Source organism: Hemibagrus wyckioides, linkage group LG23 (assembly GCF_019097595.1).
Source record: "Hemibagrus wyckioides isolate EC202008001 linkage group LG23, SWU_Hwy_1.0, whole genome shotgun sequence".
NCBI lineage: Eukaryota > Metazoa > Chordata > Actinopteri > Siluriformes > Bagridae > Hemibagrus > Hemibagrus wyckioides.
In genome coordinates, this window is record NC_080732.1 from 15,275,136 (window position 1) to 15,295,887 (window position 20,752).

The 20,752-nt window shown below is 39.3% G+C and overlaps 1 protein-coding gene across 2 annotated transcripts in view; it reads left to right on the top strand.

Annotated features, from left to right (window-relative positions):
- Positions 1-2,639: 2,639 nt before the first annotated feature.
- The window catches only part of spire1b (spire-type actin nucleation factor 1b), a 28,884-nt gene continuing 10,771 nt past the window's right edge, over positions 2,640-20,752 (top strand). For both annotated transcript variants that reach the window (XM_058376913.1, XM_058376914.1), the window contains exons 1-6: positions 2,640-3,080; positions 7,025-7,056; positions 14,877-15,110; positions 17,307-17,432; positions 20,064-20,138; positions 20,342-20,506. In XM_058376913.1, the coding sequence (XP_058232896.1) occupies positions 2,810-3,080; positions 7,025-7,056; positions 14,877-15,110; positions 17,307-17,432; positions 20,064-20,138; positions 20,342-20,506 (903 nt within the window). In that variant the 5' untranslated portion in view covers positions 2,640-2,809. The remainder of the gene's footprint in view (positions 3,081-7,024; positions 7,057-14,876; positions 15,111-17,306; positions 17,433-20,063; positions 20,139-20,341; positions 20,507-20,752) is intronic.

The following is a 20,752-nucleotide window of genomic DNA, read 5'->3' on the forward strand; positions in this document are numbered from 1 at the left end:
GATCGGGTCACACGGGCCAGCCTTCTCTCCCCACGTGCATCAATGAGCCTTGGACACCCATGACCCTGTCGATGGTTCACCACTGTTCCTTCCTTGGACCACTTTTGATAGATACTGACCACTGCAGACACCCCACAAGAGCTGCAGTTTTGGAGATGCTCTGATCCAGTGGTCTAGCCATCACAATTTGACCCTTCGTCAAACTCGCTCAAATCCTTACGCTTGTCCATTTTTCCTCCTTCTAACACATCAACTTTGAGGACAAAATGTTCACTTGCTGCCTAATATATCCCACCCACTAACAGGTGCCATGATGAGGAGTTATTCACTTCACCTCTCACTGGTCATAATGTTATAGCTGATCAGTGTATTTGAATTAGGATCCGAAATCAGATGCAAAAGTCAAACATAAACATATAAAATAATTAAATTGGAGTTTTAAAATTAATTTTGGTTTAAGTACGGAAATCCATATATTGTAATTATTTTATATTTTAAATACCTGCGCAGGTAGGAAGTAAAGGATGTGTAATCATTTCAATTCAATTCAATTCAATTAAAATGTATAGCGCTTTTAACAATGGTCATTGTCTCAAAGCAGCTTTACAGAAGTATAGAAACATTGAAAAAAAATGATAAAGTTTAAAGTTAAGTTTATCCCTAATGAGCAAGCCTAGAAACCTTGAGAGGGAACCGGGCTCAGATGGGAACCTCATCCTCATTTGGGTGACACTGGACAGTAAAAAATGTAAATGTTAATAATGTTCTTTCTGCAACAGCAATAAGAGCTCATGAGGAACTAATAGGTCAGTGTAGCTACTGAGTTCGTTATAGACTTCACACTAATTCCTTCCTGCTGAAAGTTGACTGATGCAAAAGGCAGTTTAAAGATGGTGAGATAGTCTCCAAGTGGTCAAATCCACAGCAGTCCCCTGGGTCACATGTTGTGCATTCAGACCTATCCCCAGCAGTAGTGAGCACCACCAAATGACAAGACTCCAACCAGAGGTAGAGCATCTGGATGGATCAGGCAGGTCCGGAAAAAAGAAGTGGTCGTGCTGGGAACTCAGAACACTGGGAGCTCGGGAGTAGGATGTATAGCTGGGCAGAGAAAGACAGACAGACAGAGAGAGAGAGAGAGAAAGAGAGAGAGTAGGTCTTTTTCAACATATCCTAAAGGGAATACAAAATACTCAACTCACTTGTATGTATTCTATAATACGTAGTGCAAACATCATAACCCAGCGTCCCCACCTAAATCTACAGTGATTCATCACTCATTAAACTCAATGTCTATGTCCCAAACCACATACTACTGCCAAGTTGGTTGTGCAAATAGTACTCCACCTGTGTATTACTGTTACATTCTGTTTATGTAGTTTGCAGTTTTAGACAAAAATTAAAAAAAAAAAAAAGGTATCTGAAGTCTTTTGAGGGCTAGGGTCTCTATAGAGGACAGTTCGATTAGATAGGACTAAAAGAAAAATAAATATAAATGAAAAATAAATGAAATAATCTAAATACACTGATCAGCCATAACATTATGAGCACTGACAGGTAAAGTGAATAAGACTGATTATCTTCTCATCATGGCACCTGTTAGTGGGTGGGATATATAACTGAACATTTTGTCCTCAAAGTGTTAGAAATGTGTTAGAAGCAGGAAAAATGGACAAGTGTAAGGATTTGAGCGAGTTTGACAAAGGGCTAAATTGTGATGGCTAGACCACTGGATCAGAGCATCTCCAAAACTGCAGCTCTTGTGTGGTCTGCAGTGGTCCAAGGAAGGAACAGTGGTGAACCGGCGACAGGGTCATGGGCGGCCAAGGCTCATTGATGCATGTGGGGAGTGAAGTCTGTGTGGTCCGATCCAACAGACGAGCTACTGTTGTTCAGATTGCTGGAGATGTTAATGCTGGTTCTGATAGAAAGGTGTCAGAATACACAGTGCAGGACGGGTCAGGGCTGTTTTGGCAGCAGAAAGGGGGACCAACACAATATTAGGCAGGTGGTCATAAGGTTATGCCTTATACAAAATGTATTCAAGAGTTTGATGGCCACTGGTAGGAAGGTCATCCTGTGGATCTGTCATAAAGCAGGTCCTCAAAAAAATGGATCTTCGTTTGGTTTTGGTGCTAATGAAAACCCGATTTTTATCACGTATGTTCGAGTATGTCCCTTTTTCCTTCTGTAAAACCCCATTGTATCTGTGATAACAATACCAGTGTCTCGCTGTGACATCAGCAATGCACACAACCCCTAACTTCACACAGGAATAACAGCATTTTCCACCAAATTAGCACCAGAATCACTGAACACAGGACAAATATCTTAGTATAAGCATATTTAACGTGTTTCAGGGTGGACTTTTCCTTTAAATCAGTAAATATAACTAAGACTGTGAGAGGGATTTGGACTGAGGAGGGCAACTGTTTAATATATGCACAAAAAAATGACCACTGTTTTATAAGAAAAGAACACAATTAGTGTTTAATTGGTTTAAAAACGAACAAGACCTCAAGAAAACCCACAGTGGACACCTTAACGCAATCGAAATGTAAAATGAAACGCATGCGCAGTACAGCTCGGGCGGCGTCGTAAACTGTGGAGGACCCTACGCATGCGCAGTGCAAATCGACCAGATTGGTTAGGAACGAGTGCGTTCAGGTAACAGTAGGGATCTGCGTGTTCCTCTGCCAGTGGTGTTTCTCTCTCTCTCTCTCTCTCTCTCTCTCTCTCTCTCTCTCTCTCTCTCACTTATGATGGGATGCCGGGAGGATGTGTGAATGACGGATAAAATGAGCGGAGGATGTGTGAGAGGCGAGCGGAGCAGCTGATGGATGCCGCGGGTCCTGTGGCTCACGCCATGGAGAAGGAGGATTCGGATGGAGACGGAGATGATCTCTCGCTGGAGGAGATTCTAACGCTGTACGACCAGCCGATCAACGAGGAGCAGGCATGGGCGGTGTGTTATCAGTGCTGTCGGGATTTATCCGGTCCGGATCAGAACAGGGTTGTCAGAGGACCAGGAGATGTCAGAATCCATAAAGACGGCGCTGTTAGGATACAGAGATCTTCAGGTAAATACCATCACATCATCCATCATCATCATCATCAACAAACTAGCCCAGATTTTTTGATTTAACAATTCAGATTCGCGTGCATGAATACGGAGTATATGTTTATGCAGCAAAAATGCTTTAACTATCTATCTGAAATGTTTATATAAATGCTGGTCGAGTCTGATAAAGCAAGCTGGACACCCTGAAGCACAATCCATCATTTTATTTGATATCTAATGGACGCCTTATTGTGTAATATGAGTGCTATCAATATAGGCCAGATATCTAAAGTGCAGTGCCACGTAGGAGTCAGGGCTGACTTGAGTGTTTAAGAATTGTTTTGACTTGGGAATTGGCTCCAACTTGTATGCATTAATAACCTGGGGCCATTTCAAAAATATCCATGTCTAAAGGAAATCATTTAATCTGGCGCTAAAGCTTCAGCGTGTTAGCGTGACTGTGTGTCTTACTGTTTTATTTTGAACCCCCCGAGCCGCTGCGCGCAGATGTGACGCAAGAGGCTTGTTTTTAACAGCTGAATATTTTTATAGCGCAGCGGTGCTCGGTTCTCGATTCTGATTGGTCACAACGCGGTTTCTGCGATCGAGCTGCAAGGGAATGCTCTCGAGCTAATGCCTTATCGTTTCCATAGTAACAGCTCGTTCACGCTTGTATCACGGACACGCTTTGTATAATCCGTCAATAAACACATGTATAAGCAATAATAAACGACAGTGTGTTTATATGAAACTGTTATATGAAAATAATAATCATTTTTTAAAAAAATGATTAATAAAAAAGAGACAATAACAAATCCAAAAAACACAAAAAACAAAACAAAAATTCTGAAAACACAATAACTAATAAAACAAACAGAATAATAAATCAGTAAACACAATAACAAACCCAAAAAACACAATAACAAATAAAAGAACAATAACAAATCCGGAAACAAAATAAAAATCAGAAAACACAATAACAAATAAAAAAAAAAACACAATAACAAATCCAGAAAACTCAATAATAAGTAAATAAAAAAAACCCACAATAACAAATCCAGAAACCGCAATAATCAATAAAAAAAACCCACAATAACAAATTAAAAAACCACAATAACAAATCCAGAGAACTCAATAATAAATAAAAAAAACCCACAATAACAAATTAAAAAACCACAATAACAAATCCAGAAAACTCAATAATAAATAAATAAAAAAAACCCACAATAACAAATCCAGAAACCGCAATAATCAATAAAAAAAAACCACAATAACAAATTAAAAAACCACAATAACAAATCCAGAAAACTCAATAATAAATAAAAAAAACCCACAATAACAAATCCAGAAACCGCAATAATCAATAAAAAAAAACCACAATAACAAATTAAAAAACCACAATAACAAATCCAGAAAACTCAATAATAAATAAAAAAAACCCACAATAACAAATCCAGAAACCGCAATAATCAATAAAAAAAACCCACAATAACAAATTAAAAAACCACAATAACAAATCCAGAAAACTCAATAATAAATAAATAAAAAAAACCCACAATAACAAATCCAGAAACCGCAATAATCAATAAAAAAAACCCACAATAACAAATTAAAAAACCACAATAACAAATCCAGAAAACTCAATAATAAATAAAAAAAACCCACAATAACAAATCCAGAAACCGCAATAATCAATAAAAAAAACCCACAATAACAAATTAAAAAACCACAATAACAAATCCAGAAAACTCAATAATAAATAAAAAAAACCCACAATAACAAATCCAGAAAACGCAATAATCAATAAAAAACACAATAACAAATTAAAAAAACACAAAAACAAATCCAGAAAACTCAATAATAAATAAAAAAAACACAATAACAAATCCAGAAAACTCAATAATAATAAAAAAAAAAAAACACAATAACAAATCCAGAAAACACAATAATAAATAAATAAATAACACAATAAGAAATCCAGAAAACACAATAACAAATTTTCGGTTTTGTTATTTTGTTTTGCACTTCCCGGCCACTGTATTATAGAACTACACCTTATACTTTCTTTATAGCTCCTTATAGAAGCTATAGAGTTCCCTCATCAGCCTTTCTATTTCTCCATGCTACATGTATTCATATAATTCCTCAGTTTTCTTTTTTTCAGCCTTCAGCATTAAGTTTCTGGACAGAAGTCAAAAGTTCTAGTTTCTGACAGACCTTTCTGGCATTTACATGCAGACTAAGCCTTGTCTATCCTTCTTCAAATACCACTCCTGACATTTTGATTTATCTGCAATACTCAAATAATATGCTGAACTTTCTCAAAAATCTCGCTCTCAGGTGTGACATAAATTGGATCTCAGCATGGATTTGGTTTAGGATCTTGTATATGAATATATTTTATATTAACATATTAAGTACATTAGACAAACATACAAAAATATTTAATTACTTAAATTAAGTAATTACTGTTTATCCCCTAAAACACACACACACACACGCACACACATGAAAACCATTATACCTAGTGAGTTAGGTGTGTATTCACATTGTTTACTTAGTTGACATACTTTCGGTTAAAGTCACGCCTGCCTTAAGCAAGATCACCGAGCTGTGACTCATTATAGGATGTTTGGGTGTGTCTGATATCTTTACACACTCGAACACACATAGGAGCTAGTCACAATTTGTAGGAGTATTTAAAGAACAAATAGCTTAAAATATTCTAAAAGCACGTGCCCTTATAGCAGTTTGCAGACCAGAAACTTGTTTTTGGAAAACATAAGATTCACATTATTCACTTCAGTGATCAGAGTTGCTTTCAGTGCTTTTTCCTGGGAACTGTCTTATGTTTGGCCTCTTGTATTATACATTACACTGATCAGGCATAACATTATGACCACCTCCCTAATAATGTCTTGGCCCCACTTTTGCTGCCAAAACAGCCCTGACCCGTCCTGCACTGTGTATTCTGACACCTTTCTATCAGAACCAGCATTAACTTCTTCAGCAATCTGAGCAACAGTAGCTCGTCTGTTGGATCGGATCACACGGGCCAGCCTTCGCTCCTCACGTGAATCAATGAGCCTTGACCGCCCATGACCCTGTCGCCGGTTCCCCACTTTCGATAGATACTGACCACTGCAGTCTGGGAACACCACACAAGAGCTGCAGTTTTGGAGATGCTCTGATCCAGAGGTCTAGCCATCACAACTTGGCCCTTGTCCATTTTTCCTGCTTCTAACGCATCAACTTTGAGGACAAATTGCTGCCTAATATATCCCACCCACTAACAGGTGCCATGATGAGGAGATCATCAGTGTTATTCACTTCACCTCTCAGTGCTCATAATGTTATGCCTGATCGATGTATATTAGCCGTTTAATTAATCAGATTTTAAGCAACTTTGCTTGCTTTCACTTCTTTTGTCAGGGGACTGATTCCACAGATATACTCAGAACACATATTGGTGTTTTCTTGCTCTAACATCCCTGATTCAGCTCCATCACTAATTGATTCGTACGTTATCATTTAAAGCAGCAGTATGTAACTTTTGGAAATTGGAAATTTTTGAGAAACTTTTTTGCTACATCTATTAATTTAATGAAAGAGAGTGAAAGGTCCGTACATCATACACCTCAATTTATACCATAGAAATGTTTATTAAAGAACAACACTTTTTTTTAATCTGTTTATGGTTACATTAACATTGCAAAACATCTAGAAAACAAGTTGCCATCACATTTGTCATAGCCGCTTTAAACAGCACAGCGTTAAAAATGCCATATTACTTAGAAACTGCAAAGTTTGCTTATGTCAGAAAGATTCAAGTAAAACCTGGAAAATCTGCCTTATTAAGAATACAGTATAATACAGTACAGAGTAGCTGCATGCCCGATTTGCTTTATCGTGCTCTTCTCCTCGTACCAACCCTGACCTTCCTTCTTTTATTTCTCCCTGCAGGGAAAGAGCACTCGGCGTCCGCTGTGGTTACGGTGAGTGAAGCTGTCCGTTCCTCTCTGTGTTTATGATTCAGTAGACTGCCTGTGTAGACTGTATTTTTGACCATTGAGAGAAAGTTGGTGTTTTACAGAGAATCAGAAGTCAGATTCATATCCGTGAGACTGTAATTTTTTAAATGGTTTTTTAATATTATTACACCGGCTTTTTAGGGTATTAGGTTATCATATTTAATATAATACCAAATGTTGGGTTTAAATTCAAGTTGATTCAAGACTTAGCTGTAATACAAATCAAAATTGTTCATTGTCTGCACTGGTCTAAGATCAGACTTTCTAAGATTAAGTAGGCAGAACCATGTAGGCAGGCTCTTGTTACATGTTTTGGACATGTCCAAGGCTTTCATATTTTTTTGAGACCTTTTCTAGGGTATTTGGAGCGGTAGTGGACCATCCCAACCCATCATTTTATTGCATTGTTTGCTATGGTCCCGGTAAACACCCTTTTCGACAAAAAAGAAATTGGTATGTTGGCCTTCAGTTCTCTTTTTGGCTAGGAAACTGATGCTGTTTAAATGGAAGGACCCTATTCTACAGACACATTGCCACTGGATAAGGGAAGTCATGTGCCATCTTAAGTTGGAGAAAATTAGACATACTATCAGAAGGTATTTTGTTGAGGAGATGTCGAGAACATTTTGTCCTATGCGTTAGAAGCAGGAAAAATGGACAAGTGTTTGACGAAGGGCCAAATTGTGACGGCTAGACCACTGGATCAGAGCATCTCCAAAACTGCAGCTCTTGTGGGGTGTTCCCGGTCTGCAGTGGTCAGTATCTATCAAAAGTGGTCCAAGGAAGAAACAGTGGTGAACCGGCGACAGGGTCATGGCCGGTCAAGGCTCATTGATTCATGTGGGGAGCGAAGGCTGGACCATGTGATCCGATCCAACAGACGAGCTACTGTTGCTCAAACTGCTGAAGAAGTTAATGCTGGTTCTGATAGAAAGGTGTCGGAATACACAGTGCAGGACGGGTCAGGGCTGTTTTGGCAGCAAAAGTGGAACCAACACATATGTGATGCAAATGCACATTTCCAAAAGGTCATAATCGGTGTTTCTGCATTCATTCTTATATCATGATCAGTTATTCCTGTTTATTCAGCAATTTTCACAATAACTAAACCTCAGAAGTGTCTTATTTTAAATACCGTCTTCATTCAGACTGATGTTTTCTGTCTGTTTTGTATATTTTTATAGGATTGTCCTTTTCCAATTTGCGTAAAATAAGATTAGAGCACAGAATCCTGCCCACACGGGGATCCATAGTAGAAGTGCTTATTATATAATAATGCGTCATGTGTAATTCTGGTAAATTATGCAATAGATTATCGGTGCATTCCTCACATTTTAAAGAGGTTATTTATGATAATCATGTTTCAGCTAAAGAGGTTAATGTAACATACACTGGAGAGACAGAGGGAGATCTGTTTCTACATACCCAGGGTTTCCTCGAGTTGAGTAGGCGAGTGGGCGGGGCTAAAGGTCAAAGGACTCGTCCCTCCAAACTTAGCACCCAATAAACATGCAGTATAACTCGATTTTAATGCACATGCAGTTGTAAAAATTTACGACCAAATATTAGAATAAGGTTCAGAAGGAAGTTGACGCATTTCTAGTTTGTGTCCTAACTATACGTTTATCATTAAAGCTATTTCCTCAAATATTTCATCATAGCCCTCAGCAGGTCATTGTGAGGGGAAATGATCCTGCTGTGACTTGGAAGATCTCCAGCTGGTGACATTTACAGCCCAGTCAGAGATATCTACTCTTATCAGCCAACAGAAATCTTATCATTTGCAAATCAAGTGGCCTTGGCCTTTATGTCACACCGAGGCTTACGGTTGATGACGGTCACGGAGGAGCGAAAGTGCCTAATTGCGGGAAAATGTGGTCTTGATGTGTATTGATTAATTCAGCTCCCTAACAGACTACACAGCTGCGCCGCTCTCAGATGTACAGTGCGGGCTGTTAGTTATATATTATCTGCAGGGCATGTGCCGATATTATGACTGTTATGGCTTTAGAAAAACGTGTCAACTTACAAGCTAAAAGCAGGAAGGTTCTGAAATAATCTCATATAGCACACTCCAGACCATGGGAGGGAATTATTTTTCTACACCCACTCAGTCTGTACAGTTACCCCACTTATACTACAGCGATTTCACAGCTATGATGTTTTACATCACATTGTGCGTTTTAATGGTTTATTGTTAGACATAATGCTCCAGAATGTCCATGAGACAAGTTAGATCTGTTATCACTTGAGTTATTGCAACAATAAAAATGCATATTGTCCTTTTACTGAGCGTAAGTTCCTCTTTCATGAACACCTTAACAAGGTGATGGGAAACTGAACCAAGCTCCATTTTTCTTCGACAAACAACAGAGTTGAAAATATGTTCATTAATGGTCTTATATGAATTGTTCACAATACAAGTCCCTGTCTATGAGCTATTACTATAGAAATATTTAAACCTGCACCTTAATACATATCTGATATTTCCTGTAGAGATAGATAGATAGATAGACAGACAGATGGATAGACGGACGGACAGATAGATAGATAGATAGATAGATAGACAGACAGATGGATAGACGGACGGACAGATAGATAGATAGATAGATAGATAGATAGATAGATAGATAGATAGACAGACAGATGGATAGACGGACGGACAGATAGATAGATAGATAGATAGATAGATAGATAGATAGATAGATAGATAGATAGATAGATAGATAGATAGATAGACAGATAGATAGATAGATAGATAGACAGATGGATAGACGGACGGACAGACAGACAGACAGATAGATAGATAGATAGATAGATAGATAGATAGATAGATAGATAGATAGATAGATAGATAGATAAGTGGATAGATGGATAGATGGATAGATGGATAGATGGATAGATGGATAGATAGATAAGTGGATAGATGGATAGATGGATAGATGGATAGATAAGTGGATAGATAGATAGATAGATAGATAGATAGATAGATAGATAGATAGATAGATAGATAGATAGATAGATAGTGGATAGATGGATAGATGGATAGATGGATAGATAAGTGGATAGATAGATAGATAGATAGATAGATAGATAGATAGATAGATAGATAGATAGATAGATAGATAGATAGATAGATAGATAGATAGACAGATAGACAGATGGATAGACGGACGGACAGACAGACAGATAGATAGATAGATAGATAGATAGATAGATAGATAGATAGATAGATAAGTGGATAGATGGATAGATGGATAGATGGATAGATGGATAGATAGATAAGTGGATAGATGGATAGATGGATAGATGGATAGATAAGTGGATAGATAGATAGATAGATAGATAGATAGATAGATAGATAGATAGATAGATAGATAGATAGATGGATAGACGGACGGACAGACAGACAGACAGACAGATAGATAGATAGATAGATAGATAGATAGATAGATAGATAGATAGATAGATAGATAGATAGATAGATAGATAGATAGATAAGTGGATAGATGGACAGATGGATAGATGGATAGATGGATAGATGGATAGATAGATAAGTGGATAGATGGATAGATGGATAGATGGATAGATAAGTGGATAGATAGATAGATAGATAGATAGATAGATAGTGGATAGATGGATAGATGGATAGATAAGTGGATAGATAGATAGATAGATAGATAGATAGATAGATAGATAGATAGATAGATAGATAGATAGATAGATAGACAGATGGATAGACGGACGGACAGACAGACAGACAGATAGATAGATAGATAGATAGATAGATAGATAGATAGATAGATAGATAAGTGGATAGATGGATAGATGGATAGATGGATAGATAGATAAGTGGATAGATGGATAGATGGATAGATAAGTGGATAGATAGATAGATAGATAGATAGATAGATAGATAGATAGATAGATAGATAGATAGATAGATAGATAGATAGATAGATAGTGGATAGATGGATGGATGGATGGATAGACGGATAGACAGACAGATAGGGGCAGTGGTGGCTCAAGTGGTTAAGGCTCTGGGTCGTTGACCAGAAAATCAGGGGTTCAAGCCCCAGCACCGCCAAGTTGCCACTGTTGGGCCCTTGAGCAAGGCCCTTAACCCTCTCTGCTCCAGGGGCGCCGTATCATGGCTGACCCTGCGCTCTGACCCCAACCCAACCAATATGCGAAGAAAGAATTTCACTGTGCTGTAATGTATATGTATATGTGACAAATAAAGGCTGTTTCATTTCATTTAGATAGGTGGACAGATGGACAGATGGATAGACGGACGGATAGATAGATACGTGGATAGATAGATAGATAGATAAATGGACGGATGGATAGACGGACAGATGGATAGATAGATAAGTGGATGGATAGATAGATAGATAGATAGATAGATAAGTGGATAGATGGATAGATAGATAAGTGGATAGATAGATAGACAGATGGATAGACGGACGGACGGACAGATAGATGGATGGATAGATAGATAGATAGATAGATAGATAGATAGATAAGTAAGTGGATAGATAGATAGATAGATAGATAGATAGATAGATAAGTAAGTGGATAGATAGATGGATAGATAGATAGATAGATAAGTAAGTGGATAGATAGATGGATAGATAGATAGATAGATAAGTAAGTGGATAGATAGATAGATAGATAAATGGACGGATGGATAGACGGACAGATAGATAGATAGATAGACAGATGGATAGATAGATAGATAGATAGATAGTATCATGCACTTTTTGACCAAGATTTGAGAATTCACGCAAAAGGTTTACACACACACACACACACACACACACACACACACACACACACTTAACCAGCAAGCACCTCAAACTCAGCCACAGACAAATCCCTGATTAAGCTGAAGAAACCGAAAGGCCTGAGTGTGCAAAATATACAGGACACAGGTTCATTTGGAGGCGTCTTAGTACTGAGCAAACAGCTTGACTCATACTTATACAAGTTTACATGTTTGTTGTCCAATCTGTGCTATGTTGGTTTTGCTAGAATGTTTGGATGGACATATCTACACCACACTCTCGTATTAGAACAGTATGAATGTCTTCTCCTGGACTTCTTATCCTTATTCTGCCACTCAGTGTGAAACTGTGGTCCAGTTCACTCCCCTGTGGAGAAAATGACCCACTTTTCATCGATGCCTGAAAGAATTTCATGTCGTAGAATTAAGACTCAAACAGCGTAACCAGTTAAATAATTCCCTAATGCATAATTAAAATGTTGTCATATTAATTACCCATGAGTTAGAATGAGTAACAATCAGTAATGAGAAACTCGATATGTGTATGTCTTTGTGGTAGGTGCAGGTTAGAAATTTCCATTTTTTTTCCCAAAATAAAAAATATCATCCCACACTGTATTCTATCCTCCAGCGGTTCTCACAGGGAGTCGTGTTGAGTCATGCACATCACACACACTCACTCAAACATGGCTGATTCAGATCCCCAGTTAATTACAAAACCCTTCATGACTCAAGTGCGTGCAGCTTCTGATGCTAAGAAACATTCACATTTAGTCACACATCGGCCATATTGCTCATAAGGTCATGCCTGGGTTTGGAATAAAGCGAAAGGCTAGGAGAGAGAGAGATAGATAGATAGATAGATAGATAGATAGATAGATAGATAGATAGATAGATAGATAGATAGATAGATAGATAGATAGATAGATAAGTGCGTGGATGGATGGAAGGATGGATGGATGGATGGATGGATGGAAAGGTGCATGGATGGATGGATACGTGGATGGATGGATCGGTGCATGCATAGATAGATAGATAGATAGATAGATAGATAGATAGATAGATAGATAGATAGATAGATAGATAGATAGATAGATAGATAGGTGCATGGATGGATAGGTGCGTGGGTGGATGGATGGATGGATGGATGGATGGGTGCATGGATGGATGGATGGATAGGTGCATGCATGGATGGATAGGTGCATGCATGGATGGATAGGTGCATGGATGGATAGATAGATAGATAGATAGATAGATAGATAGATAGATAGATAGATAGATAGATAGATAGATGTGTGCATGGATGGATGGATGGATGTGTGCATGGATAGGTGGATGGATGGGTGCATGGATGGATGGATGGATGGATGGATGGATAGGCGCATGGATGGATGGATAGGTGGATAGATAGATAGATAGATAGATAGATAGATAGATAGATAGATAGATAGATAGATAGATAGATAGATAGATAGATAGATAGATAGGTGCATGGATGGATGGATGGATGGATGGATAGGTGCGTGGGTGGATGGATGGATGGATGGATGGATGGATGGATGGATGGAAAGGTGCATGGATGGATACGTGGATGGATGGATCGGTGCATGCATGGATAGATAGATAGATAGATAGATAGATAGATAGATAGATAGATAGATAGATAGATAGATAGATAGGTGCGTGGATGGATGGATGGAAAGGTGCGTGGATGGATGGATCGGTGCATGCATGGATAGATAGATAGATAGATAGATAGATAGATAGATAGATAGATAGATAGATAGATAGATAGATAGATAGATAGATAGATAGGTAGGTGCATGGATGGATGGATGGATGGATGGATGGATAGGTGCGTGGGTGGATGGATGGATGGATGGATTGATGGATGTGTGCATGGATAGGTGGATGGATGGGTGCATGGATGGATGGATGTGTGCATGGATAGATGGATGGATGGATGGATGGATGGATAGGCGCATGGATGGATGGATAGGTGCATGGATGGATGGATAGGTGGATAGATAGATAGATAGATAGATAGATAGATAGATAGATAGATAGATAGATAGATAGATAGATAGATAGATAGATAGAGCAATTGATTTGTTTCAAAATATACTTTTTAAAATATCACTGAATGAGATCATTTATGGGAGTCGTTTAACTGAAACTGTTAAAGGAATCATTTAAGGGAATCGTTTAGGAAATCATTAAGAGGCAAGATTTAAAACAAGTCTTAAATGGACTTAGCTACATTTTCTTTAACCAAATCAGTGGGAGACTGAATCTTGATGCACAGTATCTAACACAGCTCAGATCTTAGCTCACATATCATTTGTCTCAGAGGAAGCAATACGTTCTCCTTCTCAAAAACTTTTTTAAAAAACGTTTTTAAAATCTTCCATGATTGTCCATCAGTGAAAATATTAGCCATGATTTGCAAGGAGCTGTTTTCTAACCGGAGTACTTATCAAGTCATCTCATTTTAGGACATGGTTGATTGCTTGATATCACAAGGGTCCTTTTATTGAAGTGTATTCATTCATCACGTAGCCTCTGTCCCTTCACTTGTCCATCATCTTTGACCTTCTTGGCTACAAAGGAGGACAGATATCATGTGGGACAAAGCATCTATTATTACTGAGGCTGTTCAGACGGTTGATGTGGTCCTTCCATGTAATAGAGTGTAGCGACATACAAGCTTTATTTTCCTACCTAATGTCTCCATACACATTTAAGTATATGTTTATATGACAAGATACGATTCTGAAGCTTTATTTTTCCCCATTTTTGAACATCAGACAGTAAACGGGAACTTAATGTAGGTAGGAGCTAAGGTAATTATTAATTATTAAAGGAAATAAAGAAACAAGCGGTCTATGTGCACAGGATTGGTCTGAGGAATCATTTACAAGAACGTACGGTAACTGGTGGTTTTAGAGTGGCCTTTAGAAAACCTAAAGTGTGTGTTTGTTTTTTTTTGTGTGTGTAGAATGTAATCGAGTCTCTGGGCATTATGATCTACAAAGCTTTGGACTACGGCCTGAAGGAGAACGAGGAGAGGGAACTCAGTCCACCGCTCGAGCAGCTAATCGACCTCATGACCAACATGACCGAGCTGAACCCTGACCCCTGCCCTGACGAAGGCTACGAAGCTACCGAGGATGAGGAGGAAGAGGAGCTCCACCAGGGCAGTGGGATTCGCTGGTACCGCGATGTTCTTAAGGTACAGGAATGGGTCATTTTTATGAAAAATAATCCAACAGTGGTTAAACTTGATTTCATTACCTTTGTGGTCTGTTTTCTTTTAATCATTTAGATAGATAGGTAAGTGGATGGATAGGTGGATGGATGGATGAATAGGTCCATGGATGGATGGATGGGTAGGTGCATGGATGGATGGATGGATAAATAGATAGATGGATGGATGGATGGGTGGGTGGATGGATGGATGGGACTTGATTAACTTGATTTCATTACCTTTGTGGTCTGTTTTCTTTTAATCATTTACAGATTTGTGTGGAAATTCTAGTTCGCGACTAGAGTGCTAGCATGTTAAATATCTAAGGTTGCTCAATAGCTAAGATGTTACCACAGGATACAAGCTTTGACTAGGGAAAATATTTCATCAGAACATGTAAAGGATTAGCAAAGCAGCATAACTTTAGACTTGAATAGTTGTCCCGTGTAACCTGTAGGCTAGTGCAGGAATCTTATGACAGAATATTTAGTTGCTCAGCTAGCTAGCTAATATCAATGCTAGTGCTGTTACGGTGTTAATTTGAATGGTTTCACTGCAAAAAGTGAGTTTAGGGTAGTTGGATTTTCTGGATTGTTACGTTGCGTAGTCAGTAATCACATGACATCAAATGCTGTGATTGGCCAATCAGAATTAAGCATCTTGTGTTGCGCAATATCTGTCCGATTTCCCCCTTTGAAACAGCCTGATGTGTTCACTAGCTTGCCCGAATTAACATTTTTGTTCAAATGTATTGAAACAAGCTGCAGTGTGTATATTCAGACTAATAGATCATTGTCCATGCTTCCTTTACACAAACTGCTGAGTCTATGGAGCGTAATGTCCAGTACTTTAGGGATTTATCCGGTCCCTTGAAGAGCCGGTGTGAATGTGTGTAAGCAATAAGCAAACTGCATGGTTGCTTGGTGCAGTGCTGTTTTGCTGATCGAGTGAGAAATGCACAAACTGGCTGTTCAGCAGCCAGGATCAAGCAGAGAGTGACTCACAAACACCGTCTGTCCGTTTCTACCAAACGCCAACCGAACGCCAACTCGGGTCCTGAACTTCTGCGTACCTGATATCTTTATTTTCTCCCAGTGTCCTGGATTCTAAATAATGGAACGGAACCACTCTCGTGTTGTTCAATATGAATGACTGATTCTATTATATATGCTATTTGTATATTATTACTATTTATACACGATAGCTATATATTAAAATGAAAACACTTTTCCAAAAAATACACCGATCAGCCGTAACATTATAAAGTGAATGACACTGATCATCTCGTCATTATGGCACCCGTTAGTGGTTGGGATATATCAGGCAGAAGTTGTGTTAGACTGTGTTAGAAGCAGGAAAAATGGGCAAGCATAAGGATTTGAGCGAGTTTGAGGAAGGGCGACGCTTACCAGGGGAACACATGGCACCAGGATGCACTATGGGAAGAAGGCAAGCCAGCGGAGGCAGGGTCATGCTTTGGGCAATGTTCTGCTGGGAATCCTTGGCTCCTGCCATCCATGTGGATGTTATTTTGACACGTACCACCTACCCAAGCATTGTTGCAAACCATGTACACCCTTTCATGGAAATGTTCAGCAGGTGCCACAAAGTAAAAATGGTTCAGGAATGGTTTGATGAGCACAACAACCAGTTTGAGGCGTTGACTTGGCCTCCAAATTCCTCAGATCTCAATCCAATCGAGCGTCTGTGGAATGTGCTGGACAGATCCATGGAGGCCCCACATCGCAACTGTTAAGGATCATGCTGCTAACATCTTGGTGCTAGATTCCACAGCACACCTTCAGGGATCTTGTGGCGTCCATGCATCCACAGGGCAGGGCTGTTTTGGTAAGAAAACGGGGACCAACAGAATATTAGGCAGGTGGTCATAATGTTATGCCTGATCGGTGTATATATATATATATATATATATATATATATATATATATGTATGTATGTATATATATCTATATATATATATATATATATATATATATATATATATATATATATATATGTTTAGGAAATCCCAAATTCAGTAGGTTTCCTGTGAACTTTATCAAGCTGAAAAGGTTCAGTTCTTTAAACTAGATTGTGATTTCATCATTAGTAAAGTTGATGCTCTTAGTTTTTTCAGTTGAAAGTAATAATGATGATGTTTTGCTACTTCTTGCCCCGTAGCTGTGCACGCTGCACCTCCCGAGCCCGGCTGATGCCCCCGATCATTACCGGGCCGTGTGTCGCGCACTCTATGCTGAAACCATGGAACTGCGGACATTTCTGGAAAAAATCCGGAGTGCAAAAGAGGTGAGGGGAACGTCTGCAGTGTTCACATACTTTTGGCCATATAGAACATAATGCACATCCATCTGATATGTTCATTTAATCCGTAACTTTGACCTGTTTTCCATCTCGTCGCCCCGCTAATAATTGCTTGTAGGTGTTTTGGAAATGATGCACACACAAAAGCCTCTAAAATGTACACACTGGGATACGATGACAGTAACCAATCATCAGTTCTAGCTTTAAAACGAGCAGCACTTCAATCTATTTCAGATCTACCGTTTCAGCTCATTAATATGCATTAGGTTTCAGTTAGCTGTAATTAAGATGATCTGTGTGTAAACCAAGCTAAATAAAATATGTATGAACATTCAGCTAAGATGTGTGTTTAGCCAAGCTGTTTATAAATGCGAACAGTGCTGAGGACTTCCTTCACTGACCCACTACACCATCAATGCCTTCCTGGGTTACCAGTCTGGAATTGTGTGTGTGTGTGTGTAAGATGATATGTTCATCTACTCCTGCACGTTTTGTCCCTTAAAGGCGGGTCTGTCTGTTCCCACGGGGGTTTATTGTTACAGGCTTTTGTTTTGTGTCTGAAGAAAAAGCCCACTGTTCTAAATTCTTCCTTTTATTATGAACAGAGACTCCAGATAATTTAGTGCCACCGAAAACTCAAACCAAGGTCATGGATAAGAACAGAAAGTATTAGAATTTAAGCACAAAATTCCCCTATATATAATATGCACTATAAGTATGAAAAGAAAATACTTTTTAGTGTGTAGTAAAAGATTATACAGATACTGACATGTAATAATGTAATGAACACCGTCACCGTAAACAATCTCCTCTGTGCTTTGCTTTATTTGTTATTCATTTAATTTATACTGTATGATTTCATTTGCCATTCCCTTGATTAGTTTTTCCACATTTCATTCATACAACATTACAGCCATTAATTATTTGGTTAGTGCTTAACATTTAAATTCTTACACTCGAATACTGAGATGTTTCACCAACGTTACACTCGTCCGCCATGTTGGCAAGCTGACTTTCAGATCCCCAGTTTCAAACATCTACCAGAAATAGTAGACCATCTGGGTACCTTTGGGATACTTATTTCAAAGTACAATGATTTGGTGCATACTAATACTAATAGGGACGTGGTGGCTCAGCGGTGAAGGCGCTGAGTCAGTGATCAGAAGGTCGGGTTTCAAGCCTCCAAACCGCCAAGCTATCATCATTGGGCCCTTGAGCAAGGCCCTTAACCCCACCTGCTCCAGGGGCGCCGTACCATGGCTTGACCCTGCACTCTGACCCCAGCTTGATGATGAGCTGCGATATGCGAAAATCCTGTAAATTTCCCTTTGGGATGAATTAAGTATCAAACTATCAATCTAACACTAATAAAATAGTATATTTGCGAAATGGCACACAGAAAACATGTTTTGAGGAATGCATAGCTACACCTCCTTCACTAACAGACACAGAGGCCACACCTTCTTCACTGAGACTAACAGACACAAAAGCCACACCTCCTTTATTGGGACTGACAGACACAGAGGCCACACCTCTTTCACTGAGACTAACAGACACAGAGGCCACAGCTCCTTTATTGCGACTGACAGACACAGAGGCCACACCTTCTTCACTGAGACTGATGGACACAGAGGCCACACTTCCTTTATTGGGACTGCCAAACACAGAGGCCACACCTCCTTTATTGAGACTGGTGGACACAGAGGCCACACCTCCTTCACTGAGACTAACAGATACAGAGGTCACAACTCCTTTATAAGGAATGACCAACACAGAGGTCACACATCCTTTATAGGGAATGACCGACACAGAGGCCACACCTCCTTTATTGGGACTGCCAAACACAGAGGCCACACCTCCTTTATTGGGACTGACAGACACAGAGGCCACACCTCTTTCACTGAGACTAACAGACACAGAGGCCACAGCTCCTTTATTGCGACTGACAGACACAGAGGCCACACCTTCTTCACTGAGACTGATGGACACAGAGGCCACACTTCCTTTATTGGGACTGCCAAACACAGAGGCCACACCTCCTTTATTGAGACTGGTGGACACAGAGGCCACACCTCCTTCACTGAGACTAACAGATACAGAGGTCACAACTCCTTTATAAGGAATGACCAACACAGAGGTCACACATCCTTTATAGGGAATGACCGACACAGAGGCCACACCTCCTTTATTGGGACTGCCAAACACAGAGGCCACACCTCCTTTATTGGAACTGACATACATAGAGGGCACACCTCCTTATTGGGACTGAAGGACACAGAGGCCACACCTCCTTTAGTGTTACTGAGGAACACCATGACTCTTGAACTGGGACTTACGGGTGCAGAGGCCACGCCTCCTTCATTGGAAATGACAAGCACATGGGTCATGTCTCTTTCTCAGCACTTTACTCTTTTATTCACCAGCTTCTAATTGCCTAGAAATGTATAGAATGTATATTTATGTTATTGTATATGTATATTTGGTTAGTTTGAATTAACATTTATGTAAATATAGGCCATGCCTCCTTCATTAGGACTGGAAAACACAAAAATACCTAGGATCTCTGATGCTGATGTCAGAAGTGTAAAATGTTTTCTTTTGCATGTGATTGGTCAGAACCTGCGAAAGATGGAAGGCAACACGACTGTCGATTCAGCCAGAGATCTGAATGAGCTGCAGAATGCTGATTGGGTGAGTGAATCATTATGAGGTCTTTTATTTTTAAATCCCTATATTACCTTCAACACTATCCCTTTATTTTTTAAAGATAATACTCAAGTAAAGGCAGGCAATCAGAAACGTACACGCGAATAGTGAACAGTTTTCAACAGACAACCGTGTGAAATCTGCAGTCTGTGGTGTTTGAAAGTGTGTGAATTTGTCCTGTTGTACAGGCCCGGTTCTGGGTGCAGGTGATGAGGGACTTAAGGACCGGCGTGAAGCTGAAGAAGGTGCAGGAACGACAGTATAACCCTCTGGCCATCGAGTTTCAGCTCACACCCTACGAGATGCTCATGGACGACATCCGTGCCAAACGCTACACACTGCGCAAAGTCATGGTGAAGAAAACAAAGTCTTATGTATACAAAGCCACCACAATCCTAACCTAACAGAGATAGGTCTAATTATTTACAGAGAAATAATAAATAATAATTGACAACTGAAGATAAACCAAATGAACTCGGCTAATCTATCCACTACAGATTCAGTTTCTTTTTTACATAGACGTTAATTCGGCACTTGGCTTTATCAATTAGTCTTTATGATGGTTCTAAGATCATGTGCTACAGCAGTACATGGCTAGC